The 16,384-nt window shown below is 39.1% G+C and overlaps 2 protein-coding genes across 3 annotated transcripts in view; both read right to left on the reverse strand.

Annotated features, from left to right (window-relative positions):
- Nucleotides 1-16,384, reverse strand: part of LOC146560889 (uncharacterized) — a 20,111-nt gene continuing 3,727 nt past the window's right edge. Inside the window, exons 1-2 of one of the 2 annotated variants that reach the window (XM_085296460.1) lie at nt 11,431-11,472; nt 1-2,485 (exon numbers count right to left, since the gene is read on the reverse strand). In XM_085296460.1, the coding sequence (XP_085152586.1) occupies nt 1,666-2,448 (783 nt within the window). In that variant the 5' untranslated portion in view covers nt 2,449-2,485; nt 11,431-11,472 and the 3' untranslated portion in view covers nt 1-1,665. Of the gene's footprint in view, nt 2,486-11,430; nt 11,473-16,384 lie in introns of those variants that run through there. The other variant, XM_085296459.1, reaches the window with a different exon arrangement.
- Nucleotides 14,073-15,593, reverse strand: LOC146560890 (uncharacterized). The gene is made up of 3 exons (XM_085243152.1): nt 15,240-15,593; nt 14,859-15,141; nt 14,073-14,726 (listed from the first exon to the last, which is right to left on the reverse strand). Exons 1-3 carry the CDS (start codon nt 15,500-15,502, stop codon nt 14,073-14,075), a joined length of 1,200 nt encoding a protein of 399 aa, XP_085099278.1. The 5' UTR covers nt 15,503-15,593.

The following is a 16,384-nucleotide window of genomic DNA, read 5'->3' on the forward strand; positions in this document are numbered from 1 at the left end:
TGGAACAACAACAACAAAAAGTTGTTTTTAATACTTTCACAAAAAACACTGCTGATCGCACAAAAAATAATAAAAAGTCAGCTCGAGAAAGCAGAACTGGGAGGGATTCGTAAAAACATGTTTTGCTTACAAATGAACTTCTTTATTTTTTTTTCTAGCAATGGCAGACACGTGAGACTGTGTGTAAGTGAAGTTATTATAAGTCAACATTACACCAAATCGTTTTGAAACAGCTGAATGTTTAGTTGCAATTAGGGACCCTCCACCTTTTCACAACATTCACTGTGCTTGACATTATGACATGCAGAAAATAAAACTGCTGCAGTATATGAAACGGTGTTGCAGCCTCACATTAGATTAAGGAAGTGGACCACAGCTTTCATTGCATTCTCCATTTTTTATCACATACAGTGCTGTGAAAAAGGATTCAGCCCCCTTCCCATTTTTATTTATTTTTGCAAATTTGTCACACGTATTTCAGATCATCAATCAAAATTTAATATTAGTCAAAGGCAACCAGGATAAATACAGCATGCAGTTTTTAATGTATTTATGAGAAAAAGGTTTTCCAAACTTACCTGGCATTATGTGAAAAAGTCATTTTTCTAAGCCTAATAATTAGTTGTGCCACTGGTTACTGCAGCAAGCACCACATTCAAGCATTAGTGATAACTGACAATGAGTCTTTCACATCTCTGTGGAGGAATTTTGGCCCACAGTATTTTTTTTACTTTAGCCACACTGGAGGCTTTACAAGCACAAATCGCCTGTTTAGAGGTTTGCTTGGTAGCTGCATAACCCAAGTGTGCTTGAACTTCAGGGCACGAACTGATGGCTGGACAGTTGTCCTTCAGGATTTTGTGTTAGAGATCAAAATTCATGGTTCAATCAATTACAGCAAGTCGTCTATGTCCTGATCCTGAAGCAGCAAAAAAGCCCCAGACCATCACACTAACACCACCATGTTTGACTCTTGCTTTGATCAGTCGATAGAATATTTTTCCAAGCTTTTGTTTCCTTTCTGGTCAGCAGTGATTTTTCTCCTTGGAACTATGGATACCATTTCTGCCCAGTCTCTTTCTTACTGTTGAACCATGAACTCTGATTTTAACTGATTGAAGTGAAGCCAACACTTAGATTATGTTATGGGCTCTTTTGTGACCTCCTGTATGAGTCATCAATTAGTAGATTCGGATAGCAGTTTTCCCTCAATAAATAAAAATTGCCATTTTAAAACTGTATTTTGTATTTACTTGTTTGATGATCTGAACCCTGTGCTGAATATGTGAAAAGAGGAAAGAAATCGGGAAGGGGCAAATATTTTTTCACAGCACTGCATAGGAAACAAAAGAGTAAATATTGGTCGGCTGGCTAACACAGGAAGGAAACAGATTGTACTTTCTAACCGTTGCCTTCAGCATAAACATAGAAACAGCAAAACTCTGTGATTGGCCTATTTTAACACACAATTAAACAACTGTGCAAACTCTTGGGCCGCCTGATGTGATTAAAGTTAGTGAACCAAAACTTTTTCCCAGGACAAGAATGCAAAAACAAATGTAAACTCTTTCAAATGCATTCAGTTTCCAAGAAACGTGGACATTTTCACCACTAATTCAAATGACTGAAATCCTGCTTTTAAAAGAGATTAAACTATTTTTTTTATCAGTATACAAAAGTGACATATATGACAGATGTCTCTGGCAATTTCGGCAGGTGGAGTTCAGGGAAAGGCAGCGCACCACTGCTGTCTATGTGTGTCTTTACTGTGTATGCTTTAACCACTGCTCCCCCCTCCAGCACTGATTTGTGGATGATTCCCAGTCTGGCTTGTTCATAATACTCTGCTCCGAGCTCCCTGCCCAGGAAGATGTCTTGGACCTGTGCTGGAGACAGACTTAAATAATCTCTCCTTAAGTCCAGATTTGTGTCTATTTCTGTGTTGTACCTATTTGTGTCTAAGTCAGCATTGTTTTCTCTGTCTGGGTCTCCAGTCTTGGCTCTGTTCAAATCTGGATAGGGATAAAATGGCTTCTGTGGCAGGTTGACCACCGTCAGCCTCTCCAGGTGGTGCACGGCAAAATATCCCTCCGGATTAAAAGGAGGCATCCCACTGGATCCGCAATAGATCAGTGTGAGGTGCCTCACCTCTGAGTTGTTGAGCAGACGTGCTGCATTTGACGGTGACGTGAACCAAACGGTTAAGCGTCTCATCTGGAAAACAGGAGACAAGTGCGACTGCAGGCGGTGCAGTGTGGAGAGCTGGATGTCCTTGCATACGCAATCTGTAAGCGATGAGATGCTGCAGGGTTGTGGGTCCTGGCTGCAGGAGTAGTACAAAAAGCTGTTGCGGGTTACATAAGCCAGGTGCAAGTCTGATCGCTGCAGAGCCACCGAAACACACAGCAGCACACAGAGGAAAGGGGCAGGGGGGCTGAAAGCAGCCATCACTGCTGAAGAAGAGTCTCGAGCATCTTCATCAGTCCTGCATTTAAACACAACATTACATTATTATCAGCAAATCGCACTTATTGTTGCAGTCTTAGTAAATTCTGACCATGATTATCAAGGTGAACAATGAATGAACAATTAGAAAGAAAGGCTACTATTCTCTGAACAGACAGTCGGTCTGTTCAGTTTTTTTTTAATTAGTTTTTTATTGTTTTTTACAGTTCAATTCAATTCAATTTATGTAAATAGCCCTCTTCACAGGATAAAAACCACAAAAGAAAATCAAACATACAGCACAAATCTAATTAAAAGGCAATCTAAATAAATGAGTCTTAAGCTGCTTTTGAAAGAATAAATACAATCAAGGCAACGTAGTGATGGAGGGAGCCACCGCTCTAAAAGATCTATCACCTCCGGGCTTAAAACGTGTTCGTGGGACTACCAGCAGCCTTTGATTAGATGATCTCAGGCTGCGAGAAGGAGCGTGGGGTTCTAAAAGATCAGAAATGTAGGCAGGGGGATCACAATTCAAAGCTTTAAAAGTCAGTACCAAGATTTTAAAATGTATTCTAAAATGCACTGGAAGCCAGTGTAATGAACGTAACACTGGTGTAATGTGCTCTCTTTTTCGTGTCTTAGTTATTATATTTCTATGCACCATAATATAGAAGTTTAAGTATAAATGCTCAGTTTCCAGAGTGGATGATAACATTATGGGAATGATCATATAATAAAATAGTACAGCACTTAAGAAGAAACATCCATTTCAGTGGTAAAAGCTTTAGGGCTGACTGTAAGGCAGACAGGAGTGGGACCAAAATGCAGACTTGAGAAATCGAGAAATAAGCTAAAAGCAGCTTTGTTGCTAAACTCATGGGAACAAAACAACAAACAAAAAACTGAGAAGGCAGGAACGAGGAACTTACAAATTAGGCACTATGGAAGAAATACAAAATGCATGGGACACAACATGAGGAAGATTGCAACAAAGAACACAAGTTTAAATAGACAAGAGAAGAGGAAGGCAGAGGCGAGATGCCTGAAGAAAAAACACACAGCTGAACTAATTCTAGCCAATGAGACAAAGGGAAGCAAAACTGTACCAAGCACACACAAGACAATCAAAACTCAACCAGAAGGAACAGAAGGAACAGAAACACAGACAGGAAGGAAACCAAACACAGAGACAAGACAGACTTCACACAGGCAAGACTGGGCACAAAATGAAACATCACCTAATGAGGAATAAAGGACTACAACAGAACCCAAGTGCGTTTCATCTTGAGATTAGACGGATGGCCGGACATTTTCCAAGTCTTGAGGCAGCAAAACAGCCCCAAGTCATCACACTGCTTTGTTAATTTTAACAAAATGGGATGCACACCATCAAAAAGTTTGTGGATCCAAAAAACTTTTGCCTTGTCAGTCCGTAGAATATTTCACTCTTCGCACAGGGCCATGTAGGTTCAGATCTAATATCCCCCTAATTAAAAAAAATAAAAATAAATAACTTTAAAACTGCTTTTTATTTTACCTGTGTTATCTTTGTCTAATATTTAAATTTGTTTGATGATCTGAAACATTTAAATGTGACAAACATAGAAGAAAAATTCAGGAAGGGGGCAAACACTTTTTCACACCACTGTAACTCACAACCCTGGGTCACAACATTGGGACCATGCCAGAAAACAAACAGATAAAGTTGTATTGACTGTGTGAGCTTGAAACAGGGAGACATCAGTCTGAACATATTTTATTAATGACTTTCAATGTTCTTATTTTTTTCTCTTTTTTGTTTGCAGTTTTAGTTCGTTTTTATAGTTTGATTTATTCAGTCACTGAAAATAACAAATAGCGAACTGAGTTTGTCATTACTAGAGTAATAGATCCTGAACAAGAATTTAAAATAAATAAATAAATAAATAAAGTAAAAACAGTACACACACGCACACACACACACACACAGGAAAGGTTTGAATTCAAAGCTTTCTAGCAGACACGGTTGACAGGCACGGATGTGATTGCACACAATGCCATTCCTAAATCGAATCAAGCAGAAAGTCCTGATGCCAAACGCTAACCCTTTACAGTTTTTTCTGATTGCTTAAGCACATTTTTTGTAACTATTGGCTAATTTTGCAAAACTCTTCACACAAATAAGAAAACCTGTCACCCAATCATCAAAACATTGTAGTTCTCTTGCAAAAGCAAACACAGCTAGATTAACTCTTCACACCTTCGTAAAAATGGTGTTTCCGTATCAAACAGTACACACAAGCCATCATCTACTAAGCACACAATGCGCCAACTGCACACTGATGGTATGAATACAAAACACATCTGGCCTTTGCTTTCTCTGTGCACAAGGTAGGCTATGTCAGTTTGAGCTCATACTTCTGTCATAGATCCATAAGCATAGAGGGATCCAAACTTCAAGTACTGCTGTTTATTCAAACACATCAAAACAAACACAAGTGTTTATTTCCAAGTATAGGATTATTTGCAATCGCCATAATGACTATATGGGTTACTTGGTCTGCAGTGAACATGCTTCCTCTGCCCCCAGCATCTGGTCATCTAGCAATTCTGTAAAGTAACAATTTCAGTATTTTTACATCAATGGTATTGGTGTGTTTCTCATTGGCATATGGCAGTGCTACAAATCTTTGTGCGAAGTGACTGTACTAACCGATTCTCATTTCAAGATGTCCTTATGGTGCTTGCTACAGTGTAGCGGCTCGAGTTAGGCTGGACCCGTTGGCCAGCTACCCTCAGGGTCATTCCACGGTTGATTACATGGTCCACTATTGTAGCTCTGATGTCATCAGCAATTCTATTTCTTACTCTTCCTACCCTTCCTCTCCCCCCTCCTCATCTTCCTCTCCCCCCTCCTCGTCTTCCTCTTGCTCCTCCTTGTCCTTGTCGTCCTCTTCATCCTACTTCTTCACCTCCACGTCCTCTTCCTCGGCCTCCTCTACTTCTCACTCTTTCTGCTCCCTCCATTGTACTCCGCACACACAGCTTACCTGTATTATAGTGCTTAGGCTGATTGCAAAGTGAACTAATTATCTAAAAAAGTTTTCACATGTGAAAGTGTGCCAGACAGTTGGCAAATTAGTGTTAATGATAGCCATACATGTGTATACTTTTGCTAGGAGTGTGTTGGAAATTTGGTAATTGAGTGTTGTGCAGTGAATTGTGCCTACAGTTTTGCAAAGTGTGTGTTACAAAATTGCAAACTGAGTGCAAAGCAGTTTTTGTGCTTTTAGTTTTGCAAACTCAGTGAGTGGTTTTGCTATAAGTCTGAATAGTTTTAGAGATTGTGCTACAGGAATCACAGTTAGGGTTTAAGCATTCAGAAAAAACTGTAAGTAAAGGATATCAGTTGGCTGCCTGTTATCATGAAATCTTATATTAATAACGTGACAGCTGGGATACACTTCATTCTATCTAGCCCACATGAACTGGATAAGTGAAAGAAAATAGATGGATGGATACACTGATGAAAGAAGGGTAGTTATTAATTTTGCATGTTATTGTTGTAATAACTTTGTTTTTGTTTTTACTTGCCTTATTCGCCTGCGTCTTGTTTCATGCTGTGTAGTTTAGGTAAAAGACACCTCAGCCCTGTTGTTTACCTTAAATATTTCAATGCCATATAATGACCAAAATGATATGCCAAAAGCTGAACATCGGAGACATATTGATACAGAGATATAGATATGTAGTCATTATCAACTCGAGAAATATCTTGTAAATTTACACAAGAAACTCATAAAAAACGTCATAAAAATGGTAACAGAAAACCTCAAAATAATCACAAAATCCAAAAATAAACAGAAGCATAGAAATCCGAGGACTATGACACACACGATGATATTGCACTGAAAGCTTTTGTTGTAAATATACAGTTGTGGTTACAAGTTTACAAACATGCTTGCCTGTTGGTACAATGTTCTTAGGTGGGCATAAGTGTCATAGTAATTTGGGGCTTTTAAAGCTTTATTAGAATAGTTTTTTTATCGAGGGAGGAGAAATCCAATGATATTTTTGATTTTCTCCAATCCACACAGGGTCAAAAGTATACATAAAGGCTCAAATATATGCATACATTCATTTAAGTCTCTTGATTCGTGTTGCTGATCTACAATGTATTGTAACAAGACAGCATCATGGCCTGTTCTCATTAGCGATTATAATTGACTACAGCTGGTGGTTTCTTGTTGTTAGCATAAAAAGGAGAAATTATTAGAGTAACTGTTGAATTGACCAGTTCCAACTTGTGTAAATCTACAATTACTGTATATTTCCAATTTGTGTGCCTTTTGTCACAATGATAACAGATGTTTGGAGGAGTAAAGGTGAGGCTTTCAAACCTAAGAACACTGTCCCAGCAGTCAAGCATGGTGGTGGTAGCATCATGCTCAGGGGCTATTTTGCTTCCAGCAGTACTGGTACATTGCACAAAGTGGATAGAACAAGAAGGAGGAGGGGGACTACTTCTAAATTCTTCAACTTCACCTCAAATCAGCAGCTAGATGGACATAATCGGGTCTTCCACTAGAAACACATCCAAATTAAATAAAGCAGGCTAATGTTAAGCTTCTAGGATTTCCTTCTCAGCCTTGAGCTCAACCCAATTGAAAATTAGTGGACTATGCTTTAAAGCTAGGCACATGCCAAGAAACCAACCAATTTAACTTAACTCCATCGCAATCTGCTGATTATGTAGAGTAGAGGGAAAGACCCAAGATGCAAATACTGTACACAGGTATGATTGAACAAAAATGAGTCATTTAATTAGGCTGTTGAAAATATCCATAAAATATCCATAAAGCAAAAAATAAAATCCAAAAGGTGAAAAGCAGGCTATTGCCAGAGGCACAATGAACACTGAGCATGGAAACAGGGAGGGCAATCGTGAAGGTGAATACAGCTGTGGAAAACAAGACACACCTGAACTAATCACAGAGGCCAAGAAAATGAGAGAAAAGTAAAATCTAATATAGTTGTGACTTAAACATAATCTATATTTTTTAAAAAGCTCTTTCAGTTCAGGTCCGCTTTCATAAATGACTAAATAAAATGGACTGAGGTCACTCTGTACGTTTAATGCATTAAATATTTACTTACCAACACATGAAGAGAGGCGATATGGACGATATCTACAGATGGTTTGAATTAGGACCCACACACGCACACACTCACACCCACTCATACACATGTGTGATGGGTGTGCTCTTTTTGAACCCCAGTTAAGGATATATTGCTTGGCACAGAAAGCCCACATTGAATTTCACATGGACAAACACACTTAGAAAATTACAGCTGTGCTTTGAGATTCCAGAGAAAACACTGTTTTGAAATCGTGGTTTCTATGACCGTCGGTAGATTTTCTGGTTTGGCAATACAATCAGTGCAGAAACATGACTTTCAGCCTCATTTTGAAGTCCGGATGAAGCTGACCGCTACATTCTTTCTTTGGGTTACATTAAACAAAAGACAATCTAACTTCAAATAGTCTTATAGTGTTGTTGTTGTTGTACTTACACTTATTCACCAATGGATGAGATTTACATAAAATCTCAGGGTTCATTGCCGTTTTGTATTTTTCTTTCTTTGTAACATAATATTTTTGGAGACTGCAGAATTGGATACATAAGAAAACTGTGTGACTTTACACACATACACTCAAAATGTGATAAAATGTGATTACAGCTGTGCAATGTGCACTTGGCGTACGTGCATTACTGTAGGTATCTGCAGACAGCCAACTGGGAAAGTTGCTGTTACCAACTGAAATACAGCCTCCACCTAATAAATACAACTTTGAATGTCTGTTTCTTGTCTTTCTGGTAAGCTAACCTTGAAAGCTGCTCCCTGTGGTTTTATATTTACCAGACAGAAATTAGGCTTCTTTTCTCTGCAAGAAAGCAAACATTTCCACCAAGTGCAATGGTTGTCATAAGAGCTGGGATATTGCATTAAATGTCTTAAAGGAACATAAAGCGAGAGAGAAATCCTATTTAATTTTGCATTTACAGAAGAAACTTGTTGGCTCTGTGCTTTCAAATTCTAGAAGTGGAGAGTAATGATTACCAGCTTTTAATAATTATTTATTTTGACATTCAGACAGACATTGGCCTTAAGGGTGAGTGTTTTCCTTTTGTTCAGACTAATTCTGCTTCAGGATTGGAGCAAAGTGGTGCCGACAGGTGGCCACGGCCAACACGGACTAAAGTCTGCCCACCCTACACAGGGTAAAGTGTGTCAAGATATACAGCGAGATTCTGGGCTGCTCCAGATGAAATATGACCAACAATGAAAGAATTAGACATGAGGTTCAAAGTTGGCCTTTCTAACAGTGTTGTTTTCAAAGATTACCTGGGAAAAAGTGTTAGAAATTTAAAATGACCATCTCACAATGTAACCAACCACTAAAAATGTCGAGGGGGGTAATCAACTTGATATGAAAAGTCCAAAGCAAACTCAAAAGGGAATGGAAAATAAATGCTTGGGTTTGAAATAAAAAGGTTTCCCCCAGCAGCTGTTATGACTGAGTCAAAGGGTATATAGCACGACAACAAACAGAGGAGGGATAGGATCCATGCTTGACAGAGCATGTATTAGCATGTTACAGTCTGCAGCCATCAAAACCAACAACATATAAAGAACAACTATTTACACAAATAAAAATCAAATGAACACAAAATCACCGACACCCATCCTATTCCCAAGGAAAACTAACAAAAACAAAATGTTGACCATTTCCTGTTCCAAAAGGAGAAGGAAAAACAAATACTTGTTCTGCTCATGTTTGTTAAAGCTGTGTCACGCAGAGTGGCTTATAAGGCTGCAAAAATCTCAGTATATCATAAATCTATGAGTCCCAAATGCAGAAACGCTTAGGGAGGCAAAGGTGAACAGAAGACAAGTTGTTTATTGCCCGATGTAGAAAGTCCAGCAAAACACAAAGTCCAAAGGAGTCAGTGTAAAAAAACCAGAACAACTGAAAACCTAAAACTAGAGAAATAAACACAAAATACAAAATGAAATAAACAGGCAGGAAACCACACAGGAAACAGAAATAGATGATTTGACAGATGGGTAACAGAAGACTCGTGGAGTAAATCACAGGCGAGGAGATGAAGGAAGCAAAACTAAAAGCAAAATGCAAGGAGCACTGACTCTCAAAATAACACAGGAAGCGTTATAACTATAAGGGGAAGACACATAGACATGAATGAACTGCATACAAAGAACTAGACATAAGACGGTGAAACGCTAAGAGAAGAAGTGATCTGTATAACAACTGAGACAAAGGAGCAGAACTAAATACACTAGAGAATATAAATATAAAGATTAAACAAACCACGGATCACAAGGAATAAAATAAGCAGTCGAATGACCCAGAACCACAACACAGCCATCGTTACATTAGGATTTATAGCTAGTAACTGCCATTTTTCTACAGGAGCTTTTCATAATTGAAATTGTAAATATCTGATGAGTTGTAGCAACAGTTAAGAAAAGTTATAATCCTAGCAGTTTTTAAAAAAATCATTTGAGACAAAGTTACATAAAGAAAATTTGTTTCTGAGTCCACATGTTGTACTTCTCCACAGTAGTCACGTCTGAATGTGATGAATGATGAAAAGCTGGTCACTGAAACGTGGACGATGTCACCATCCTGGGTCTTTTGACCCCTTGTTTTGAGTTCATATATACATTGATGTTCATGGTTTATGTTTGAGTTTAAGTTTCTTAGGTTCTCTAAGTTCATTCCTTTATGCCTAGGTTGCCGTTACTATTCATGGTTTATTAGATTCCCCTTGTGTCTTCAGCCCCTGTGTTTAAGACTGTGACAGAAAATCTGGCTGACAGCAGTTTGCTGAGCTCATTTAGTGATAATACATTTAATCACACGTGCTTGGCATATCTTACTGAGGAATAGTCGGAGCTACCAAATAAATCATCAGAAGACACTACACAGTAGTTTACAAATTGAGCATTTAGTTAGACTTGGTATAGAAAAGTTTAAAGTGCTTGCCAAGTATGGCTTGTTTGGAATCATTGCCAGGAGAAAGCTTCTTTTCTCTTTGCAAAGTTGCATCTCATTAAATTGGAGGACTTAGGAAACAGTGTCCTTTTGACAAGATAGTGATGTTTGGTCATAATGCACAGCACTATGTTCAGTGAAAAACAAACAGAGCACATCAGCGCTATCACCATCAACTCTTTTGTATAGCAAAGTATTCCGGGGTCAAAGGTGAATCCATCTGTAGCAAAGCTAAAGCTTGGCTGAAACTGGGTGATGCAACAAGTCAGTGATCCCACGCACAGCAGAATGGCTTAAAAAGAAAAGGATCACGGTGTTGTACTTGGTGTTTCCCAAGACACAGAGGTTTGTGTAAACCTTTCTTTTCACGTGACTATATTTGGGATGGAACACTGTCTTCCTTTCTCTTCCCCATATTTGAAAAACATGAATCGCTGTCCAGCAAGAGTCTGTTAATGCAGTGATTCACTGATAAAATTCAAACATCAGGCTGTATTCTTTGGGTCGGAGTTTAATTTTAATTTCTGTCCTGTTTAACAGCCTAAGTTTAATCTCTGTGAAATCCGTGTTTGTTCAGCAGTCTCAGAAGAAAGACTTTCAGGGGTTCGCAGTAAAGTGTGAAGAGACACAAAACAGTGAATTAAAGGCACTCTCGATTGATAATCCAGCATCATGAGCATATTTGTTTCACCAAAAAGATTTGTGAGAATATTTCTGTTACATAACGCACACTACCAGGAATGCATAAGCTATGTAATGTAATATGAGAATGCACATAGGGCTCGGCTTTCTGATCCTTACATAGCGTTAACAACAGGACCCAAAAATACACATTTGACAGCTGTTAGTGTACACTAAATCCTCTTCAGCGTTAGTAAGCATAGAGAAAGTTTTTCATGGTTTTCTGCTGTGTAACTTACCCCAAAATGCTGCTGAGGACCAGATATGCGAATGCGTCAGAGTGAGGCTGGAATTGGGAGGGAAAGTCAAACATCCAGCTGACGTCAAGATGTGGGAAGTATCCCACTTAGGAAGCTGTAACTCACATCTGGAAGAGACTGAGTTCAGCCTTAAGTGCAATACAATAAAGTTCTGTCTGCTCTGAATATAAGTGACCCATGAAGAATCCTATTGTTTACTTTTTTATATATACTTTTTTGTCATCACTGCATTAAAGTTTCTGGATTTAAAACATATTTCGTTAATAAGCTATATAATGTGACGGCTCCATAAATGGCTTTTTATTTATTTTTGTCTGCCAGTAAATATAACACATAACGGCTGTGAGGAGGGTTTTCTTTGGCTTGACACATGGGGAAAAACGGGTGATTTCCCGTTAAAGACATGGAAGGGATCCAAAGTTTGCTGCTTTCAAGTGCTATCGGAAATCCCAGAATTGGACTTGATCTCGATGGAACAACGTAAATTTAATGTCTTGAAGTTCAAGAGAGAAAAGCTACACTCAAGTTATTTTCAGTGAATTTCTTCATTTTTTTAAGTTATTTTATACTTCTGATTTTTGAAAAATGTCTTTAGAAGAAAAATGCTTTTTTTTTTTTGTCTGCCACTAAGAATTGCATCTTGACTGATGATGGTGATGATCTGTAAACAGACAGCATTTGGAAAAGCATACTGATTTGCTAGCTTTTTCTCTACTTAATTTAAGTTTGCAGCATCTTTACATTGTGCTTTTTCAAATTTGATGAGGGAGGCAAATACGACTTACAGTTTTTTCTGAATGCTTAAACCCTAACTGTGATTCCTGTAGCACAATCTCTAAAACTATTCAGACTTATAGCAAAACCACTCACTGAGTTTGCAAAACTAAAAGCACAAAAACTGCTTTGCACTCAGTTTGCAATTTTGTAACACACACTTTGCAAAACTGTAGGCACAATTCACTGCACAACACTCAATTACCAAATTTCCAACACACTCCTAGCGAAAGTATACACATGTATGGCTATCATTAACACTAATTTGCCAACTGTCTGGCACACTGTCACATGTGAAAACTTCTTTAGATAATTAGTTCACTTTGCAATCAGCCTAAGCACTATAATACAGGTAAGCTGTGTGTGCGGAGTACAATGGAGGGAGCAGAAAGAGTGAGAAGAAGAGGAGGCCGAGGAAGAGGACGTGGAGGTGAAGAAGTAGGATGAAGAGGATGACAAGGACAAGGAGGAGCAGGAGGAAGACGAGGAGGGGGGAGAGGAAGATGAGGAGGGGGGAGAGGAAGGGTAGGAAGAGTAAGAAATAGAATTGCTGATGACATCAGAGCTACAATAGTGGGCCATGTAATCAACCGTGGAATGACCCTGAGGGTAGCTGGCCAACGGGTCCAGCCTAACTCGAGCCGCTACACTGTAGCAAGCACCATAAGGACATCTTGAAATGAGAATCGGTTAGTACAGTCACTTCGCACAAAGATTTGTAGCACTGCCATATGCCAATGAGAAACACACCAATACCATTGATGTAAAAATACTGAAATTGTTACTTTACAGAATTGCTAGATGACCAGATGCTGGGGGCAGAGGAAGCATGTTCACTGCAGACCAAGTAACCCATATAGTCATTATGGCGATTGCAAATAATCCTATACTTGGAAATAAACACTTGTGTTTGTTTTGATGTGTTTGAATAAACAGCAGTACTTGAAGTTTGGATCCCTCTATGCTTATGGATCTATGACAGCAGTATGAGCTCAAACTGACATAGCCTACCTTGTGCACAGAGAAAGCAAAAGCCAGATGTGTTTTGTATTCATACCATCAGTGTGCAGTTGGCGCATTGTGTGCTTAGTAGATGATGGCTTGTGTGTACTGTTTGATACGGAAACACCATTTTTACGAAGGTGTGAAGAGTTTATCTAGCTGTGTTTGCTTTTGCAAGAGAACTACAATGTTTTGATGATTGGGTGACAGGTTTTCTTATTTGTGTGAAGAGTTTTGCAAAATTAGCCAATAGTTACAAAAAATGTGCTTAAGCAATCAGAAAAAACTGTAAGAAAATGTAAGCATTGTGGAAATGTGTTCACTGACTGCATATTGGGTGAACACGACATGAAATGTGTGAATGGTATGGCCACAACAGACCAATGCTGTGCTAATTGTGTTTAGAGTTTTGCAAATGTGACAACTGTTTGGACAAACGCTTGTTAGCGACTGAAAAAAACTGTAAGCATTCAGAAAAAACTGTATTGACATTACAAAAACTGCATAGACTTTTATGTTTCAGTTTTACAGGTATTTGCATGCGAAACATGCAATCCACCATTTTGACACCAGAAATGTCTTGGTTGGTAACTGTATGTCCACATGTACAGTAATGTTCACATTCAAAAGCATTCCAGTAAAAAGCAAACAAGTTTTTGTTCCTTTACTGTTTACTACAGGAGGTACAGTAGAAACACGGTATGGTAGGACAGAGAAAGTTTTACAGTATTGCTTACAGTGAACAAAATATCCATGAAACACACAAGAGCATTCTGAACAAAAAAACAACAGCAAAAAGCCAAGATAAAAGGGGGGGGGGCTAAAAAAAGGCAAAAAATTTGCATCTAATCTCTGCGATCTTCAGGGTTAGGACACATGTTTTCATCAACATCCCATCTGATGTTATCCAAGTCGATGCACCTGGGATAAAACCGCATGGTATGTCGGATCCACCCTTGGCAATCGTCAACTGTGATGTCCCTGGAGCCAGCATCCATGGCTTCAAGGAGGGACATCTGGTCATGTGGCTGATGGTCATAAACCTTCCACCGCCATGCAGAAAAGAACTCCTCTATGGGGTTGAGGAAAGGTGAATAGGGTGGAAGGAAGAGACTTACCAGTCTTGGGTGGACTTCAAACCATGTTGTTATTGCTTGCGAGTGATGGAAAGCCACATTGTCCCAGGTAATTACAAAGGTCCTCATGTTTTCACCCTCCTGACCCTGCTCTGGAACCAGGCACTGGTGGAGATCATTGAGAAAGGCAAGCAAGCGCTCTGTATTATAGGGTCCAACCTGACATCTGTGAAGGAGTAATCCTGCATTTGCAATTGCTGCACACATGGTAATGTTTGCCCCTCTCTGTCCTGGCACATCAACTGTGGCCCTTTTTCCAATGACATTTCGTCCACGTCGACGCCTTTTGGCCAGATTGAATCCTGCCTCATCGATGTATATGAATTCATGAGGGGCCTGGTTGGCCTCCAATTCCATAACTCTCTGAAACAAAGTTTATGTAAGTCATGTTATTACTGTATACCATACTGTACTGTAACCTAGTATTGTGTAGGTTACCTACTTGCAAAGTGCAAAGCTTATAGAACTGGACATTGGATTGAATATACACTATACCTGGACATATTGTCGTCGTAGCTCCTTGACCCTCTCACTGTTCCTCTCAAAGGGAACAGTGTAGAGCTGCTTCATCCGCACTCTGTGTTTGGACAATGTCCGCGTAATGGTTGTGAGGCTGATTCTATCGATATTGTCAAATATCTCATGGTCCGCCACAATTCTAGGTTGAATTTCACGCAGTTTTATTGCATTATTTGCAGTAACCATTTCTACAATGGCAAGCTCCTGATCATTACTGAGGAGCTTTCCTCTTCCCCCAGAGGGTGGAAGACGTTGCATTCTTTAGAAAGACAAAAAATTCAACATATGCATTACTGTATGACCATATTGACATGTCAAGTGAGAATAGAAACAATCCATGTAAAATGCAATACTTACCTGTTGGTTTGTTGAAAGATGCGTATAATGGAGGCAACCGTTGACCGCCTCAAATTGGGCTGCACTCTTTCACCAGCCTCTCTTAGTGAAAGACCATGGTTGATTACATGGTCAATGATAGTGGCACGAATTTCATCACTGACTACTGTTCTTGCAGCCCTTGGAATGCCACCACCACGCATTCTTACACCTCTACCTTGCCCTCTCCTTGGGCCTGCTCTTCTCCCTGGGCCCCTTGCTCTTACTCTTCCTCGACCAGACATTACAGTGTTTGTCTTTTTTTTGTTTCCAAAAACATCACTCCTCAAGGTCTTGCCTTATAAACCCCACTGAGTCTAAGCCAGAATGGAAGAAGCTGTGGTTGGCCCAATTTACCCAACATAAATCAGCTGTGTGTCAATTATTCAATTGTTTGTTTATTATCAGCTGAGATATATTTTTGATATTGATATTGTTTTTGTACTGATATCATTGCAGAGGCAGAGGTTTTTATGCTGTATCTAAGGTTTGGAATATTGTTTTTGCTATTGTGGGATGTTGTGTGTTAACATTCGTAGATACTACAGAAACAGTCCATAATTTTGTTGGTAGGTATAGCTTGTCTGTTAAGAAAATGTGAGCATTGTGGAAATGTGTTCACTGACTGCATATTGGGTGAACACGACATGAAATGTGTGAATGGTATGGCCACAACAGACCGATGCTGTGCTAATTGTGTTTAGAGTTAAGCACATTTTTTGTAACATTTTTTTGCAAAACTCTTCACACAAATAAGAAAACCTGTCACCCAATCATCAAAACATTGTAGTTCTCTTGCAAAAGCAAACACAGCTAGATAAACTCTTCACACCTTCGTAAAAATGGTGTTTCCGTATCAAACAGTACACACAAGCCATCATCTACTAAGCACACAATGCGCCAACTGCACACTGATGGTATGAGTACAAAACACATCTGGCTTTTGCTTTCTCTGTGCACAAGGTAGGCTATGTCAGTTTGAGCTCATACTTCTGTCATAGATCCATAAGCATAGAGGGATCCAAACTTCAAGTACTGCTGTTTATTCAAACACATCAAAACAAACACAAGTGTTTATTTCCAAGTATAGGATTATTTGCAATCGCCATAATGACTATATGGGTTAC

This window comes from Mchenga conophoros, linkage group LG13, assembly GCF_057382185.1.
Source record: "Mchenga conophoros isolate Kocher_MC1m ecotype Shallow Benthic linkage group LG13, M_conophoros_male_GT1.1, whole genome shotgun sequence".
Classification (NCBI taxonomy): domain Eukaryota; kingdom Metazoa; phylum Chordata; class Actinopteri; order Cichliformes; family Cichlidae; genus Mchenga; species Mchenga conophoros.